Raw genomic sequence first — 17330 nt, 5'->3', positions numbered from 1 at the left:
AAATAATATATATATATATATATAAAATTTAAATAAATGGTTTTTAAAATATATATATTTATTTATTATTTATTTATGTAAGTATACCACTAATTTTTTCTCTCTCAGTTTTATTACCACCATTATGTTTTAATTTCATATGTAAATTAACAGAAATTTCACTTCCATAACTTTTATTACAATAACTATATAGACACTAAAATAAAAAGAAAAACAATTAAAAATTTATATATATAAATAAAAATAATTATTTTCAAATTAAATTTTTACTTTAAATTCTTTTTATATATCTTAGGCACATCTTCTTTATTTTTTTTTATATTTTATGTATTATTAGATATTTATTTTTATAAAATTTAATCATTTTAATTTTAATTTTAATTTAATTAGTTCATAATTTCCTTTTAAAATATATTATTGTATGTTTTTTGTTTAAATAAAAATATTATATATATATATACTTGTAGTCTATCAGCTTTTATTTTTTAATTTTTAAATTTCCTACTAATATATTTATAATTAGGACATTAATAATTAATTTGTTTAAGAAAGCTTTTAACATTCTTGAAAATATCTTAAATTTTCTTCTTGATCTATAATTTTTTAAGTATATTTTATTTTTAATTTAATATAAAATACTATTAAAATATTTACCTTTTGTTTAATAATCAAGCTCTTTAAAAATAATAATATTATTTATTTTATTTTTTTATTGACTTTCTTTATTGTTTAATGATAATTATTACATTTTTTATCTTTTTTAATTAGATTTTGTTAATAAAAATTTAATAAATTATTAATATATATTATATACATGTATTTTTGTTTGTTTGAGTTATTCAATTATTATCCATAAGCAAAAAAATTAAAAGGCGTTATTTATTAATATAATTTAAAAATCAATTATATTTTATTTTATTTTAATAAGCAAAAATCACAATTATAATTTTTTAAATGTAAATTATTATGATATAGTAATTTTTTTTTTTAATATAGAAATTAATTTTTTATAAATAAGCAAATAAAATATTAAAAAAAAAAAGAAAATTAATAAATTTTTATCGTACTTTGAAAAAAAGGTATAAAATACTTAAAAAAAAAAAAAATTAATTTTTTTGTTTTTTTTAAATAATTAAATTTATTCTTAAAAATATAAAAAAAATTAAACTTTTAATTTTTTTTTTTTTTTTCGGAAATTGAATAAAAAAAAAACAATAATTTTTTTTCTTTTACTTTTTTTTAAAAAAAAAAACAAAAAAATTTAAATTAACAAAAAAAAAAAACCATATTATAATAAAAAGGTAAAAACAAAATGAGTCAATTAAATAAAAGCAATCATTAATTTTCATAATATAGTCAATGTTTTCCCCAAAATAATAATAGAATATTAACTTAAAATTCTTAATTTCCTCTCAAAGTATCCACTGATATATAAAATTAATAAAAATCAAAAAAAAAACAAAATATAGAAAACAGTATAAATTCACTTTAAAAGAATTTCAAAAGGAACTCATCAAATTATAAAGATTCAAAATAAATTGAAAATCAAAATTTTTTAAAAAAATAAAGATCCCCAAGTTTATATATGTAAAAAACCGAATAAAACTAATTCGAGGAATTAAATATTTCAGAAATAAACAAATAATTAGATATTAATAGTAAATAAAAAATAAATAAAAAAAAAAAAAGAAAAACATTAAAATATATATATAAATAAATTACAAAATAACAAAAAAATAGTGAATGAAATTATAATTTTATTAAATAAAAGAAAACAATTGATAATAATAAAAAATAAAAAATAAAGGACGAATATATTGAATAAATAGAAAAATCTAAAAATATTCAAAGTTATTAAGATTTATAAAAAGAAATAAACTTAACATAAATGAATGATAATAATATATTAAATATAATGAATTAATAAAATAATAAAATAATTAATTTAAAAAACATATTTTAATAATTAATAGAAGATTGCGAATAAAAAAATATAAAAGAAATGTCATGTAGTTAGAATTTTTGGACTACCAATAAAAGTATTGAAGATGAAATTGATTATTTATTATATAATCTAAAGTAATGTGATTTAGAGTTAGAGAAATAAAATAATTAAATATAAGATTTTTGTAAAAATCTTGATATTTTAGACGAATAAATAAAGGATTAACTCAAAAGTGGAATCGATGATAAATTTTAAAAAGCAGAACCGATATATAATTAAAAATAATGTATTTAGGAATAATTAAAAGTCGTGAATTAAGAAAGAAGTAAATTAAAAGATGAAAAAAAAACAACAATTGAAAAAATTGTAATGCATTTAGAAAACTTAAAATAATTAAGGTAATTTTAAGAAAAAATAAATAAAATAATAATATATATATTTTTATATATATATATATTCATATATTATATTTATTTTATTTATATATATATATTATGTATTTTTAATTTTTACATATTTATATTATTTTTAAAGAAATGAAAGATTAAAAGATTTATGTTCAGTATTTGGTTTACAAGAAAATACAGATTTAAATTAATTTTTTAGCTAATATAATATTTTTATTGAATAATTAAAATCTATTGTACTTTTAAAAGAAAATTTAGTTTAATTAGAAAATGAAGAAGATAAAATATAATAAATATTAGATAAAATATTTAAGGAAGTAAAAAAATATTTATATTAAAAAAAACTTATTAAAAAATAAAGAATGATATTTTATTCTAAGAATTAGTAAAGAAATAAAGTGAGGAGGCTAAAACTTATTCACAATTAAATGAAAATTTATAAAAAAGACTTATAATATAAAAAACCATTAATTATTTTATTAATACAAATAATATAAATGATAAAAATTATCATAACATTCCACAAATAATATAATAATTTTAATAAAACTTTACTATATATAAGCCATTAGCAGATGAATAATCCACTATATTATAAGGTTTGTAAAAAACAAGCTAAACAATATATACATTTAATAATTTACTTGAAAGTATAATAAATGAGAACGAAAAGAGATTTTAATTAATGAATTAAATCGAAGAATGTATAAAATTAAGAACAGACTCTGATAAGTTATAAATATATATATATATATAAAATTTATACTTTTTAATAATATATAATAGTAAAAATGAAATATTAAGGAATATTGAAATGGATTTAGTTTAAAAAAATTAATAAAAAAAAAACTTAGAAGAAGACTTAAGTGAAATACTGAGTGAGGCAGATTTAGAAGAATATAAAAAAATAGGAAAGAAATTATAAAATTTAGATAAATAATAGATTAAATTATAAAATTAAAAAATATAAATTTAAAATGAAATTTAATATGCAGAAAATTAGGTTTTTAGTAAAATTTGTATAGTTAAAAATCAATATAAAAATATTATTCAAGAAATTGTACCTAATGATATAAATTTATATAATTTTAATAGTGGAAATGATATTAAAATTATAAGAAATATACTAAAAAAAACTTTCAAAAGACTAAATATATAATTTAAATGAAGATAGTTAAATAGAATAATATAATAAATTAATATTAATAATAAATATATATATATATATATATATATAATTTATTATATATATATATATTATTCTTATATAAATTATTATAATTTTAATATTTTTTTATATTATATAAAAAAATAACATTTGATTTTTTCAATTTATTTTTTATTTTAAATATTATAAAAACAAATAAATAAATTAAAATTAAAAATGTTTAAAAAATATGATTATAATTCTATTGAATAAGACGAAGAAAACAATATAATACGTGATTTTTCAACTGCAAAACTAAGATTGAATTTCGTTTACAAAGTATACGGAATTCTTGCAACTTAATTATTAATTACTACATTATTCGTAGTAATGTCTATGTTTTTCTTTTAATTTGCATAATTTCAAACAGATTATTGGTTCTTGGCTATAATAGCAATAATCATATCAATAATAATAATTTATGCATTAATATGTTATCCATAAAATTCAAAAACTGTTCCAACAAACTATATTCTTTTATTATCTTTTACCATTTGTGAATCTTACATAGTAAGTTTCATATGCTCAACATATGGTTGGAATTTTCCTATAAAAGGACCCGAAAGTGCTAATATTGTAGGATAATTAACTGTATTAATGTCTGCTGCAGGCACTGTTTTAATAACATTGACAATAACTTTATATGCAATGAAAACAAAGACTGATTTTACTGTTTGTGGTGGTCTTTTATGGGTTTCAGTTATGTGTTTATTCATCTTATCTCTTTTTTATTTCTTTTTCAGAGTTCCTATTTTAAATACTATTATTTGTGTTTTCGGATTATTTATATTTGGACTTTATTTGGCTTATGATACTTAATTGGTTATAGGAGGAAAAAAATATGAATTAGATTTGGATAATTATATTGTTGGAGCACTAAATTTATATTTAGATATTATTAATATTTTCCTTTATTTATTAAGATTATTAGGATAAAAAAACTGATATTATTTTTGTTATGTTTTGATTTTAATATATAAGATAAAAAAAATAATAAAATATAGTTAGAATATATATATATATTGATATAATTATTATATTTTTAATTTATATATATATATATATATATATACAATATATATAAAATATATATAATATTAATATATATTAATTATAATTTTTTAAAATATATAATTTAAATTATATTTTAAAATTTTTATTTTTTTATTTTTTTCAATATATAATTTATCTTTTTTATATCTATATATAAAAAAGTTTTATTTAATAATAAATTTCCCACTCAAATACAAAAAATTAAAAAAAAAAAAAATACAACAAAAAATATAAAAAATGTCTAATTATATTTCTTCACTAAAATTAAACTCGTAAAATCAAAATAACAATATAATAATAACTTAAGTTTTTTTTTGTTTAAAAAAAATAAATCAAATAACAAAAAAAAAACAACTAGAAATACATAAGTAGGAAAGGAAGAATTAAAAAAATTAAATTAAATGGTAAGTTAATTGTTTGCAAATAGTGATTCTTATGAATTTCGTTAACCAGTTGATTGGTAATGTAATAATTATTATTTTATTATAATATATTTATTTATAATAATTAATAAATAGCTCTCTAATTATTAGATTACCCAACAATAATAAAAAACCCAATGGATTTAAGTAAAGTTAGGGAAAAATTAAAAGAAAATTAGTATGTATATGTAGAAGAATGTTTCGATGATATTTAATTAATTTGGGATAATTGTAAAAATTATAATGCGGAAGGTTCTGTAATATTTCTTGTTAAAAATATAAATATATTTTTTTAACAAAAACTATAAAAAAAAAATAAAAAGTGGATATATAAATTATCAGAAAAACTTGAAAAATATTTTAGAAATATGATTAAAAATTATATACCTTCAATATAATTTCAAATATAAATAATGAGTAATTAATAAAAAAAACAAAAAATATTAAAAATTAAAAAAAAATATTTATATATATATAATAAGAAAAAGAAAAATTAGTATAAATGAAAAAATAAGAAAAAGCAGCTCCTATTTAATAGAATTTATCTAAAAATACATCTTAATAATAAATTGCTCAAGAATAAATAGTTGTTGCGAAAGAAGAATAAGTCCCAATGAGTTTATAAGAAACACTTTCTTTTTCATAAAAAATCAAATCTTTACCAGCTGAATAAATAGGAATGATAGTCCATATGATATAAAATAGTTCTTCTTAAGCTTATAAAGATATTGATAAAGAAAAATGTTAAATTCATGTAGATTTAATAGATAGAGATACATTTAAAAAAATAAATTAGTATAAAAAAAGAAAATATAATATTAAAAAAAAAAATATATATATATATATATATATAAAAAAAAGATAAATTGATATGTGGAATGTTTCAACTGAATAAATAAAAAAAAAAATTAAAAATTGAATAAAAAAATAATTCAATTAATAGATATATATAAATAATATATAAATTTATAATTATATATATATATGTATTATAAAAAAAAATATTTGAAATATTAAAAATGTTTATATATGGAAAAAAAAAAAATATTAAATTTTTCAGGCTTAAGTTTCTATATTTTAATCTAATAAAGGGGTAGGAATATATTGTTGCATTTCTAATGATATTTATTAGTTATCTTTTTCTTGAAATATTATAATAATAATAATATATATTTGATATATAATTACTTAAATTTATATTTATTTTATGAAATAATACAAATCCATAAAGCATTAAATCCATAAACAAAACATCCTATTTAATTTTTATCAAAAAACTAAATATATATATATATATATATATATATATATATATATGTATATATATTTATATATAACTTAATAATATTTTATTTTTATTTTTAAATAAATATTTTATAATAAAAACTTATGTTATAAAAAAAAAACAAAAAAATTGATTTGTCTCTTTTTTATTATAATTAAGCTTTCTAAAAATTATTATATAAAAATAAAAAAAACAATTTATTAAAATTATTATATAAATAATTATATATGTACATATTAGAACATAAAAAAAATATATGTAAAATATATTTTAATAAATATATATTATCTTTTATAATTTATTTATATATAATTAAATATATATATATATATATATATATATATATATATATATATATATATATATATATATGTATAATACTAAAACAATATATATATATTCTTCATTTTCATCGTATTCATTTATTCCTTTAAAATATTATCCATAACATAAATTAGTTAAAATTCTTAAAATATAGAATATAGATATATAAAACGAGAATTTTTAAGTCTTTTATAATAATAAAAAAATTACTTTTATAAATTTATTAAATTAAAATACTTTATTTTTCACTTCTTCTATTTCAGGCATTGTTTTATAATCATTAAGTTTTTCAATCTTTAATTAATTTTTTTTAATATTTTTATTAAAAAAATGTTACCATTTTGCATATATTAAACGCAAACATAAATAAAGAAGAGCATGTTATTAAATTTACAACCGCGATAATAAAAAGACAATTAGAAAAAAAAATTGTATAATTTTCTCTATATAATACATCACTAATACACACCACATAAATAACATAAAGAAACTTCAAACATATTTCATATAAAATAGAAAAACATTTCTACCAATCACCTTCATTTGACTAAAAATATAATTTACAGAAAAAATACATGACTTAAACATATGCAAAATTTTAAATGTAACAAGGAATAGTATATATAATTGCTTTTATAATTAATTAATTCAAATTTTGACCTTCTTAAATAAAATTTATATATATCAATGAAATAATACGACCTATTAATAGATAATATAATTATAATATATATATATATATATATATATATATTTTATTTTTTTAATAATAAATAAAAACTAATATTATTTACCTATAGCACTGTATAAAATCCATTTATAAAATTGTAATTTATGCAAATCAGTAGATTTTTTGATATTTCTTGTTTATTAAAAGAAGATTTTTATTTAAAATTAATTACAGCGAGTATTATTAATAAGACTAATTCTAAGTTTAATATACTAAAAATAAACATTTTTTGTATTTAAAATTATATATATAATACATATTAGTTTGGGATTCTTATAGTTTTTTATTTTCGTTTTAATCTGAGGTTATTTGTAATGCCATAATATTAAAATATATATGATTATTAAATTATTAAAAAATAAATTTATCAAATATAAATTTATTTTAAATAATAAAATTAAAATTTTTTATAATTATTTATTTTTTTAAAAAAATAATAATAATGTATTGAACAATATATAAAAATTTCTTATTTTTATTATTCGAACAATAATAATAAAAAAATAACAAATAATGTAATATAAATATATAAATTTAAAATAATTATAAATATAGAATATTCTAAATAATTAGGTAATAAAGTAATTTAAATTAAAAAATATTAACTTTTTGAATTAAAAAATAATTATTATATGAATTTATAAAATAATTTTTATAAAATTTATAAACATTTAATATATTTTTAATATTAAAATTAATTTAAAATAAAAATAAAAACTTAATTTAATATTTAAAATATACTATTAAAATTTTAAAAAATATTTATATAAATAATTATATTAAAAATACTAACTTAAATAATAAAATCATTATTTTTTAATATTTATATTATTAAATTTATTTATTTATAACTAATAAAAAAAAAAAAATATTTAAAATATTTTTTATAATTACATATCTAATAAAAAATTCAAAATAAAACTTATAATAAATTTTTAAATATTATTTATCAATTAATATTTTTTCATTAACCAAAAAATACTCTAATTAAAATAAATAATATATTCAGTTTTTTTTTATAAATAAATAAATAACCGAAAATATAAAAAAAAAAAATATTATATTTTATAATATATATTATTATAATAAATTAAAATATAAATAAATTTATAATTAATATAATATAAAATTTAATATAAATAATTAAAATATATTATATATTTATAAACTCATTTTTAATCTATACTTTTATTTTATAATAAATTATTTTTAATTTATTAATTTCTTACTATATTATTTATTTTTTATTATTTATTACAAATTTAATCTTGATTTAAAACTTTTTTCATTTTAAATTTTTATTAAATTGATGGAATTTTTAATATTCTAACTTTAAATCCTAAATCATTTACATATTAATAAATTAAATTATTTTAAATTTTTTAATAGTCTTTATTTTTAATTTATTTCTTTCTATTTACAGGTGACATACTTTTACCTTTTTATATTGAAAATTATCTTTCATGATAACGTTATCTCCATTCTTATTATTCGTCACTCATTAAATTAAAAGACTATTTATTAACATGAATATTTTAAAAGAAATTAATTTTGAAGTCTTATGGCCAATTATATATATAATTTAAATAATTTTTCTCCTTTGGTTTAGCTTATTATACATATTAAGTTAAAGACTTAGCCAAATATTTTTTATCTTTTTATTCATTCACAAAGTTTTTGACCAAAAGTTTATTATTGTCTTTTTTCTCTTCTTTAATTTATTATATATTTTTATTTAAAGTTTATAAAAGAATTTATTTTTTATTTTTGCAATATACTTCAATTTTTTATTTCGATCACAATTTTAATTTATGATATTTTAACTTAATTTATAATCAATTTTCCTTTTCTTTAATATTTTCTAAATTATTTTCTATTCCAATTCTTTATTATAATCATTTTGCGTTGGAATTCTGCATGAAAAATCTCTTTATATTTCTAAACATTTCTCCTTTGATTCCTATAAAAATTTTTGTGAAAAAGAACGAATTTTGTGTAAAAAAGACTCCTATTTAACAATTATTTTATTAATTTTTTAATTTTGTTTTATATATTTATTTATTCTTTTAGTTTCAGAAATATAAAAGAAATGTTTTATATCTTTTTTATATTTTAAAGGATCTTTTTAAAAAAATTAGATTTATATACTTTATTTATTATTATTATTAATTTAAAAACTTTTTAAATTATTATTTAATTCAAAGCATGTTTCATTAAATTAATCAATATTACCAAAATTATTTTTATTTTTATATCTATTATTAATGTTATTATTATTGTTATTATTATTGTTATTATTATTGTTATTATTATTATTTTTATTATTATTATTATTATTTTTATTGTTATTATTATAAATATAACTATTGTAATTTAATGGAGATTTTTATTTTGATAAATCTATTTAAGATTATAAATTTAATTTATAATATTAATATTATTTTATTAAATTAAATGGATTATATTAGTTTAATATATTTTCATTTTTTATTTTATATTATTATTTCTATTAATCTAAATAGCTTATTTTTTAACAGGAAATATATATTAACTGTTAGATCGTTAACGAAAAATTTACATAATAAAATTTATAATAAAATTATTAAATATATAATTTTTTTTTTATAATTTATAAATATATATATATATTTATTTATATATATATATATATATATATATATATATATATATAATTTTTTCTTTTTTTTAATAATTTTAATCTAAAATTTATTTATTTTATAATATAAAATTAATTTTGTTAATATAATGTCTCTTTTTTAAAATTTAATATATAAAAAATTATTTAATATAAATAATAATTATCATTTATTTGAAATTTACTTTCTTTTCAATTTAATTTAATTCCATTTCTTCCCATCCATATTCCTTTAGGCATTAAATTCCAATAAGCAAAGGGGAAAATATATTTTTTCATAAAATAAAAGCTATAAAACGGTATATTTTATTAATTACTAAAAGTTTCATCTACTATTCCATCATATTTAAATTCTGCTAAAATTACTTTTTTATTCCCAGTAAAAATAGGGCAACTTGTATATCCTTCATAAATTCCCGGCATAGACTATTAACTTCCTTTATCTCTCCAACAATGTATTAAATTTTTTACCAAAATTGGTGTTTAACTTATAACTGCCGCAACAGTTTTCGATGTAGGTAGGTTTGAGCAATCTCCAATTGCCCAAACATTTTTATAAGTTTTATGATTTAGAGTATGCTTATCAACTTCTACATACCCAGCACCTTCTCCTAACCCACTTTATCTTATAAAAGGGGGTGGTATATGAGGTGGAACAACATGTAACAAATCAAAAGGTCTCTCAATGATACTTTTAGTATCTAAATCTTCAAATACAGCAATTTTTTTATTACTTCTAACTTCTAATAAATTTGTTTTAAGATTTAATTTTATATTTTTTTATTTAATTATTTAAGTTAAAACTGAAGAATATCTGGGTACAGAAAATAAAAAGTTTACAGCCTTATAAAATTCAATATTAGTTTTTTCACGAATACCTTTTTTATTATGTATTCTTTCTTCAGTTAAATAAATTATTTTTTATGGAGCACCAGCACATTTAATAGGGTGTAAAGGTTCTGTAAAAATAACATTACCGCCTTAAAATTTATCAACTAAATTTGAAAATTTAACAGCATAATCTTAAGAATAAATAGATCCAACAGGGCATTGGTCATCTAAAAGTGCTTCATTAATACCTTATAAAGAAATTTATATAAATATAAATATAAATATATATATATATATATATATATATATATATTATATATTATATTTATTTATTTATTTATATATTTATTTTTTATTTATATTAATTATTAATTTTTTAATTTAAATACCTTTAATACTATTGAAATTAGGAATCATACCTGCAGCAATAATTAATTAATCATATGTCCATTCTCTTCCATCATCAGTTTATATTTTATTATTTTCTGGAAAGACTCTTTTTATATTTTATTAAACCATATTTATTTATTTATGAAATATATTTTTATTTTCTTTAATAGTTTTTTTAATGTCATAAATACCACCACCTACCATTGTCCATCCTGGTTAATAATAATGAGTTTTTTAAGAATCAAAAACTCTAATCATGTTTCTTTAGACACCTTTTTATTTATATAATAATGCTGTTATGTTTAATGATGCTGTGCCTGCTCCTATTATACATATAGGTGTGTGGATTGAAGAAAATTTTTATTTTTTAAATGAATTTAACATTATAAATATTCTCTTGTTCAATCAAAAATATTTAATTTAATATATATTATTTTTTCAATAAATAATTAAATAATTTTTATATATATATACATATTTTTAATATTACAATATATTTTATTTAATAATTTTTTTAATTTAAATACAATATAAATTTTTTAATTATTTATAATTATCTTTTTATATTTTTTTTTATAAATTCTAATTTTATTAATAATTATTATTTTAATATATAAATAAATTTATTATTTATAATATAATTATATATAATTTTTAATTAATATAAAATTATATAATATCTATGTTTTTAAATTATAAGCAATTTATAAAATACAATAAATTATCATATATTTAATATTTTTATATTATATATATAAATATATTTTATATTTTGAATATATTTTTTTTACTCTAATATTTAATTTATTATATTTTTTATTAAATTATTTTTATTTCATTAAATTATTAATTAAAAAATATAAATTAGAGTATAAAATAATTAGATATAAATTATATAACAAAAATTTTAAATATAAAATTATCCTTTAATTAATAATAAAATAATAGATTAAAATATTTTAAATATAAAAAATATTTAATTAATTGATTTTTGATTATTATTTAATATTATTTATATATTAAAAACAAGTATTATATATTAGATATAAATCAAAATTAATATTTAAAAATAATTTATTTAACATACAATCATATGTTTTATTATATTGATGATAAGTAAAATATAATTATATTTATTTATATATATAAATAAAATTTATCTATATATTAATAATTTAAATACAACAAAAGTATATTTTAAAATTATAAACTTTTCTTAAAGTAATTAATATTTCTCATACATAATAATATTTATTGACTAAAATTTATAATATTTTCTTAAAACAAAAATATTTCCTACGAAATTTGATATAATTAAATTTATTCATGAAAAATAAACTAAAAAAAATCTTAAAAGATAATAACGTAAAATTTTTAGACAATTAAGATTTAGAATAAAATATTAATATTTTTATTACTAAAATTAAAATACTATAAAAGTCTCATAAAAAAATTGTCATATATATATCAGCAAAATAATACTTAGAATATTTTTTAAAACAAATATTATTGAAAAAATGTATACTAAAGTCAGAAGATAGTTTATATATTTATTATTATTTATATGTGTTAAATACTTTAAATATCATTAAATGGACACAATTTATATTTATTTAATTTTATATAAACCATAGTATATATCAATATGTAAATACTAATTTTTAAGGCTAAATAATTATAAAACATTCACGCCGTTCAATACTAAAATATTTTATGTTGTTACCAAATGATTATTTAAACTAATTAATATAATAATAGAAATTGAATAAATTAATCTAACAATTTTGTATGACAGTTATATATTCTTTTTAATTGTTTAATACAAATATCTTATTATATATGTATTATTTATAATAATTTTGTTAATTATATTAATCTAAATTAAAAGACTCAATAGGGATATAAATATTATAGTTTTTATATATTTATATAGCTTTTGAATCGAATACATATAAAATAATACAATACTATTAAAACTCATTAGAATTTAGTTTTATATAAAGATTTATGGTATACTTATAATTGTAGATATCAAATAATTATTAAAATATAATAAGAAAGAATTGAAATTGATATAAAAAGAATAATCTATTAAAATTTTAATAGTATTTTTATTATAATATTTTATATATTTATTAGCATTAAGTAAATATTCTATATTTTTTATTGTATTTATTTCCTGTTTATTACTTATAATTAAAAAGAAATGTAAATATCTAAATATTTATATAATAAGAACTAATAATATGTGATTTTATGTTTAATAAATATATAAGGATATTTTTTTTATATGTTCTATTGAATATTAATTTTTTAATAGAAAAATTTAAATATATATAAATATATTTATATATCTATATATATATATTTATATATATTTAAAATATCATCTATAAACTAAAGAACCATCCTATACTCCAAATTCGTCTTTTTTGTCTTTAGCAATATTTCTTATTTCTGCTAAAAAAGTGTATGAATTATGAACAAAAGTTCCTCCTATTAGTGCATTTATACTTTTTTCTTTATGTAACATAGCTATTTCTCTTGCTTCTTCATATGTAGCACCTCCTAGTATAAAAACGATTATTTCTTTTGGCTATTCACGGAAAAAATTTAAGTCTGTAGTTGCAAATTCGTTTTCTTTCATTTGATTTTCCAAGATTTAGTTTATAATATTGATTATATAAGGCTTGTGTTATGTAAAAACATTTGGTACGTCTTTCATAACATTTTTTATCTTGTTTAAATATTTATTTATGGTATTTTTAGTTGAAAATAAATCGCCTGAACGATGCTATTTACCTGCATAATCTAACGCATGATTTATTAGATTAGTCTATGTTTAAGTAAGTCCTAATTCTTTTAATTTTTCTTTCATTTTCCCTATTTTATCTTCATTTTCATATCTTAGTGCATACATTATTACTAATTTTAATTTCTAATACTTCGGTATTTATTTATTATTTAAAATTTCAAAAATCATCTATATAAAATAAAATAATAATATGAAAATAATATTAAACATATAAAAAATTTAATATTGTATTTACAAAAATATATCTATTTTAAATATAAAAAAAAAGTTTTATTTTCTACATATATAAAAAATATGATTTATATATATTTTACATTTGCTTAATCATTTCTAGCTTCTTTAGTTGAAATTTCTTATTCAGCTTTTGATATTTCCATTAATTCTTATTATTCTATAGTATTATTTAATTCCATTGATAAAGTGAAATGTTTATTAAGATTATTAGATTTTTTCTTTAATTCAGGTAATGAATCAACTATATTTTAAATATCTTATAAAGTTTCCATTTTTTTGCTTTTATTTTTTTCTAATTATATACTTTCTACAAAATTTCTTATATTACTTGTCATATCACCGAAATTTTCATACATATTATCCATAAAAAATTAATCTTCTTTTTCATTTAATACAAATTCTTTATCTTAATTACCACTGGAAACATTATTTACATCTCCAATAGCCTTTTGTTTCCTTTCGATATCTATTCGATTATTTTATAAGCCTATTATTTCATGTAACATGGCTTAATATGTCCATTGGTTTAATAAAGGAGTTATTGGATCTTCTCTTCTATCCCATATTAATAATAATGCTTTATATATAAATATATATATATATACATATTTAATTATTTATATTTTTGGAATTTACTTTTTGAATCTTATCCTAATTAAGACATATTTTATTATTATTCTTCTTTTAATTTTTTTGTTAATTTAGACGCTAATTATAAACAAGCATCTGAACTTGATAAATATTTTATCATAGGGACTCTTTTTAAACTTAAAAGTACAGAAAGAAGTCCTTCATATACGCGTTAGAGGACTTAATTGTCTGTTTAATTCCATAAAGGTTGCTATTTAGTAAGTCCATAGGTAGAAGTCACATTTAGAGAATATAAATGGGAAGATAAAATATAATAATCTATGTAAATTTCATGAATTTGTTTTATTAAATCTAAATTGTCCGCTTAGGCTATAGTTTCAATAAATAAATTGGAAGCTGAATTTGAAAAAAATATATAATATTCCGCAAAACGAGATTTCTCGAGTTCTTATAGAAGCCTTTATTGATTTTATTCAGTGGGACGGATGAAATATATGACTTTTAAATGTTACATTTTGCCTTCAGAAGGTTGGTCAATACGTTCTATTAAATATACGTCTTTTTTTAAAATACTGGTTTGAGAATATACTAAACTTATTATTTAAACTGTTTCTTCGTCTAATACTAAACATTTTATTCCTATATATTTATATTTTAATTCAAAAAGTATATTATTATATTATTTATATATATATAAGGACTTTTTTTTTTTACCAGTTACTTCTTGTAACATACGGTCGAAATAATCTTCGGCTATTTTATATGTATCTAGTGTATATTGTTTTTACATGTTTAATTATTTATTTTTAATGGTATTTATGTCTTTTTTATATTTCTTTATAAAATATATTTAAATATTATATATATCTTATTATTATATATTAATTAATTATAAATTAAATATTTTATTTTTTTATATATTGTATGTATATATATATTTATTATATATAAAGTTTTTTTTCATTTTAATGAAATTTTTAAATTAACTTATAATTTTTCAATATTTAATATTTAATATTTAATTTTTTTTTAAATCTATAAAAAAAATTGTCCATTTTTATTTTATATTATGAAGTTTTAATATTTTTTTTTAATTAAGTTTCTAAATCTTTTTTTAGTCAATTTTTAATATATACATATATTTATTATTTAGATTTTTATTTAATGTCTCAATTTTTAACAATTTTATATGATATATATAACTTTTTTAATCTAAAAACAAGCAAAATTTTAACACCTTATTATCAATAAATATCTTATTATTAGTGTACAATTATATATCTTAAAAGATTATATGTCTAACTTAAATAAGACATATATTTCTAATTAGAACTATATTTATTATATTAATACTAGAAAAGTATTTGTGGTTAATCTTACTAACTAGAATAGGGATTATAATTTATTTAACTGTAATAGGATTATTGTCCTTTTAGTTTTTTGTTTATATATAATATATATTAAAAAAAAAATATTTTAAAATTTAAATTATTTAAATTACATCTATAATTGATATATTATTAATATAATATTGGAATTTGATAATATATATAATAAATTCTTATTTTTAGCAATTTATTAAAAAAAAAAATTATTTTTATTTATATTTAAAAATATAAATATATTATATTTTTTATATATAACTTATAATTTAAATATGTTTTTTTTAATTTTAAAGTATATAAATTGTATAAATTTTGCATTATTTTAATTTTTAAATATTTATAACATTCTTCTATTGTATATAAAAATTCATTTAATAAGTATATTTTAGTATAAAATTTATCATTTAAAAGAAGAACATTTATCTGATAAAACAGTAACTATTTTTTTACACTTTTAACAAGGTTGTTTAGCATTTCTTTCCGTTAAACATCTTTTACACTTATAATTTTCACAATCTACACAAATTCCATTTTCATTCTCATACCCTTTTGGGCATTCTTTCAAACAACTTTTTTAATATAATCCATAATCGCTTTTACAATTAATACATTCGTTTCCATTTTCACACTCTCCACACGTTTCTTGGCATTTACTGCATTAATTATTCTCATAAAAGAATCCTTTTACACATACGCATGTGTTGGTTCCTTCTTTAAAAGTGAACCCTTCTTCGCAATAATCACACATAGTATCATTACACTTAGCGCAATGTTTATCACAATAATCTATGATAACAAAAAGCTCCCTTATTCCAAAATACTCGCCTTAATCTAGGTTTAAGTTTGTTGAGAGTATAATGTCTAAAGTAGGTTCACTATGTTTTACTTCTATTTAATATTACTCAATAGAGTCAAAATAATGTAAACCACAAATATTAGTTCCCGATGTTTAATTTTCAAATAGTTTCCCTTTAAAAATTTACTTATCAACTTCTATTGTAAAATATTCTTCACTCCAATTATCTATTTAGAAATATACTAAACCAATTATTATT

General features: G+C 15.1%; 5 protein-coding genes across 5 annotated transcripts, besides 30 other annotated features; 3 read left to right on the top strand and 2 right to left on the bottom strand. All coding sequences in view use genetic code 6, as the record gives it.

The window, feature by feature from the left end:
* Nucleotides 1-1879: 1879 nt before the first annotated feature.
* Nucleotides 1880-1946: a microsatellite.
* A 428-nt stretch (nucleotides 1947-2374) lies between these two features.
* Nucleotides 2375-2438: a microsatellite.
* Nucleotides 2376-2441: a microsatellite.
* Nucleotides 2404-2477: a microsatellite.
* Nucleotides 2478-2479: 2 nt separating this feature from the next.
* Nucleotides 2480-3520, top strand: IMG5_138220 (hypothetical protein; the record flags this gene model as incomplete). Its single annotated transcript, XM_004031751.1, has 2 exons — nucleotides 2480-2669; nucleotides 2714-3520. Coding segments are annotated over 2 exons (997 nt in total), but the record flags the coding sequence as incomplete, so codon positions are not given.
* Nucleotides 3521-3564: 44 nt separating this feature from the next.
* Nucleotides 3565-3610: a microsatellite.
* A 126-nt stretch (nucleotides 3611-3736) lies between these two features.
* On the top strand, nucleotides 3737-4504 carry IMG5_138210 (nmda receptor glutamate-binding chain, putative; the record flags this gene model as incomplete). Its single annotated transcript, XM_004031750.1, has 2 exons — nucleotides 3737-4094; nucleotides 4140-4504. 2 exons carry the CDS (start codon nucleotides 3737-3739, stop codon nucleotides 4502-4504), a joined length of 723 nt encoding a protein of 240 aa, XP_004031798.1.
* A 64-nt stretch (nucleotides 4505-4568) lies between these two features.
* Nucleotides 4569-4667: a microsatellite.
* Nucleotides 4611-4654: a microsatellite.
* A 279-nt stretch (nucleotides 4668-4946) lies between the features above and the next one.
* On the top strand, nucleotides 4947-5953 carry IMG5_138200 (hypothetical protein; the record flags this gene model as incomplete). The annotated part of the gene is made up of 5 exons (XM_004031749.1): nucleotides 4947-5077; nucleotides 5131-5291; nucleotides 5358-5451; nucleotides 5517-5829; nucleotides 5896-5953. Coding segments are annotated over 5 exons (756 nt in total), but the record flags the coding sequence as incomplete, so codon positions are not given.
* Nucleotides 5814-5874: a microsatellite.
* Nucleotides 5816-5874: a microsatellite.
* Nucleotides 5954-6315: 362 nt separating the features above from the next.
* Nucleotides 6316-6370: a microsatellite.
* A 252-nt stretch (nucleotides 6371-6622) lies between these two features.
* Nucleotides 6623-6696: a microsatellite.
* Nucleotides 6697-7365: 669 nt separating this feature from the next.
* Nucleotides 7366-7397: a microsatellite.
* A 495-nt stretch (nucleotides 7398-7892) lies between these two features.
* Nucleotides 7893-7945: a microsatellite.
* Nucleotides 7946-7983: 38 nt separating this feature from the next.
* Nucleotides 7984-8041: a microsatellite.
* A 386-nt stretch (nucleotides 8042-8427) lies between these two features.
* Nucleotides 8428-8461: a microsatellite.
* Nucleotides 8462-8467: 6 nt separating this feature from the next.
* Nucleotides 8468-8533: a microsatellite.
* Nucleotides 8477-8531: a microsatellite.
* Nucleotides 8534-9609: 1076 nt separating the features above from the next.
* Nucleotides 9610-9728: a microsatellite.
* Nucleotides 9729-10003: 275 nt separating this feature from the next.
* Nucleotides 10004-10065: a microsatellite.
* A 26-nt stretch (nucleotides 10066-10091) lies between these two features.
* On the bottom strand, nucleotides 10092-11508 carry IMG5_138190 (hypothetical protein; the record flags this gene model as incomplete). Its single annotated transcript, XM_004031748.1, has 3 exons — nucleotides 10092-11108; nucleotides 11250-11354; nucleotides 11442-11508. The coding sequence occupies 3 exons, from the start codon at nucleotides 11506-11508 to the stop codon at nucleotides 10222-10224; spliced, it is 1059 nt and encodes a 352-aa protein (XP_004031796.1). The 3' UTR covers nucleotides 10092-10221.
* Nucleotides 11123-11205: a microsatellite.
* Nucleotides 11143-11223: a microsatellite.
* Nucleotides 11149-11220: a microsatellite.
* Nucleotides 11173-11244: a microsatellite.
* A 548-nt stretch (nucleotides 11509-12056) lies between the features above and the next one.
* Nucleotides 12057-12098: a microsatellite.
* A 287-nt stretch (nucleotides 12099-12385) lies between these two features.
* Nucleotides 12386-12428: a microsatellite.
* A 1146-nt stretch (nucleotides 12429-13574) lies between these two features.
* Nucleotides 13575-13631: a microsatellite.
* Nucleotides 13581-13628: a microsatellite.
* A 5-nt stretch (nucleotides 13632-13636) lies between the features above and the next one.
* IMG5_138180 (vacuolar sorting protein, putative) lies at nucleotides 13637-15680 on the bottom strand (the record flags this gene model as incomplete). Its single annotated transcript, XM_004031747.1, has 4 exons — nucleotides 13637-14233; nucleotides 14380-14876; nucleotides 14936-15529; nucleotides 15605-15680. The coding sequence occupies 4 exons, from the start codon at nucleotides 15678-15680 to the stop codon at nucleotides 13637-13639; spliced, it is 1764 nt and encodes a 587-aa protein (XP_004031795.1).
* Nucleotides 15681-15734: 54 nt separating this feature from the next.
* Nucleotides 15735-15840: a microsatellite.
* Nucleotides 15746-15840: a microsatellite.
* A 122-nt stretch (nucleotides 15841-15962) lies between these two features.
* Nucleotides 15963-16022: a microsatellite.
* Nucleotides 16023-17330: the final 1308 nt, after the last annotated feature.

Source organism: Ichthyophthirius multifiliis (genome assembly GCF_000220395.1).
Source record: "Ichthyophthirius multifiliis unplaced genomic scaffold scaff_1120509251071, whole genome shotgun sequence".
Classification (NCBI taxonomy): domain Eukaryota; phylum Ciliophora; class Oligohymenophorea; order Hymenostomatida; genus Ichthyophthirius; species Ichthyophthirius multifiliis.
Note: the sequence above shows the minus strand (reverse complement) of the source record. Positions and strands in the feature narration are given on the sequence as shown.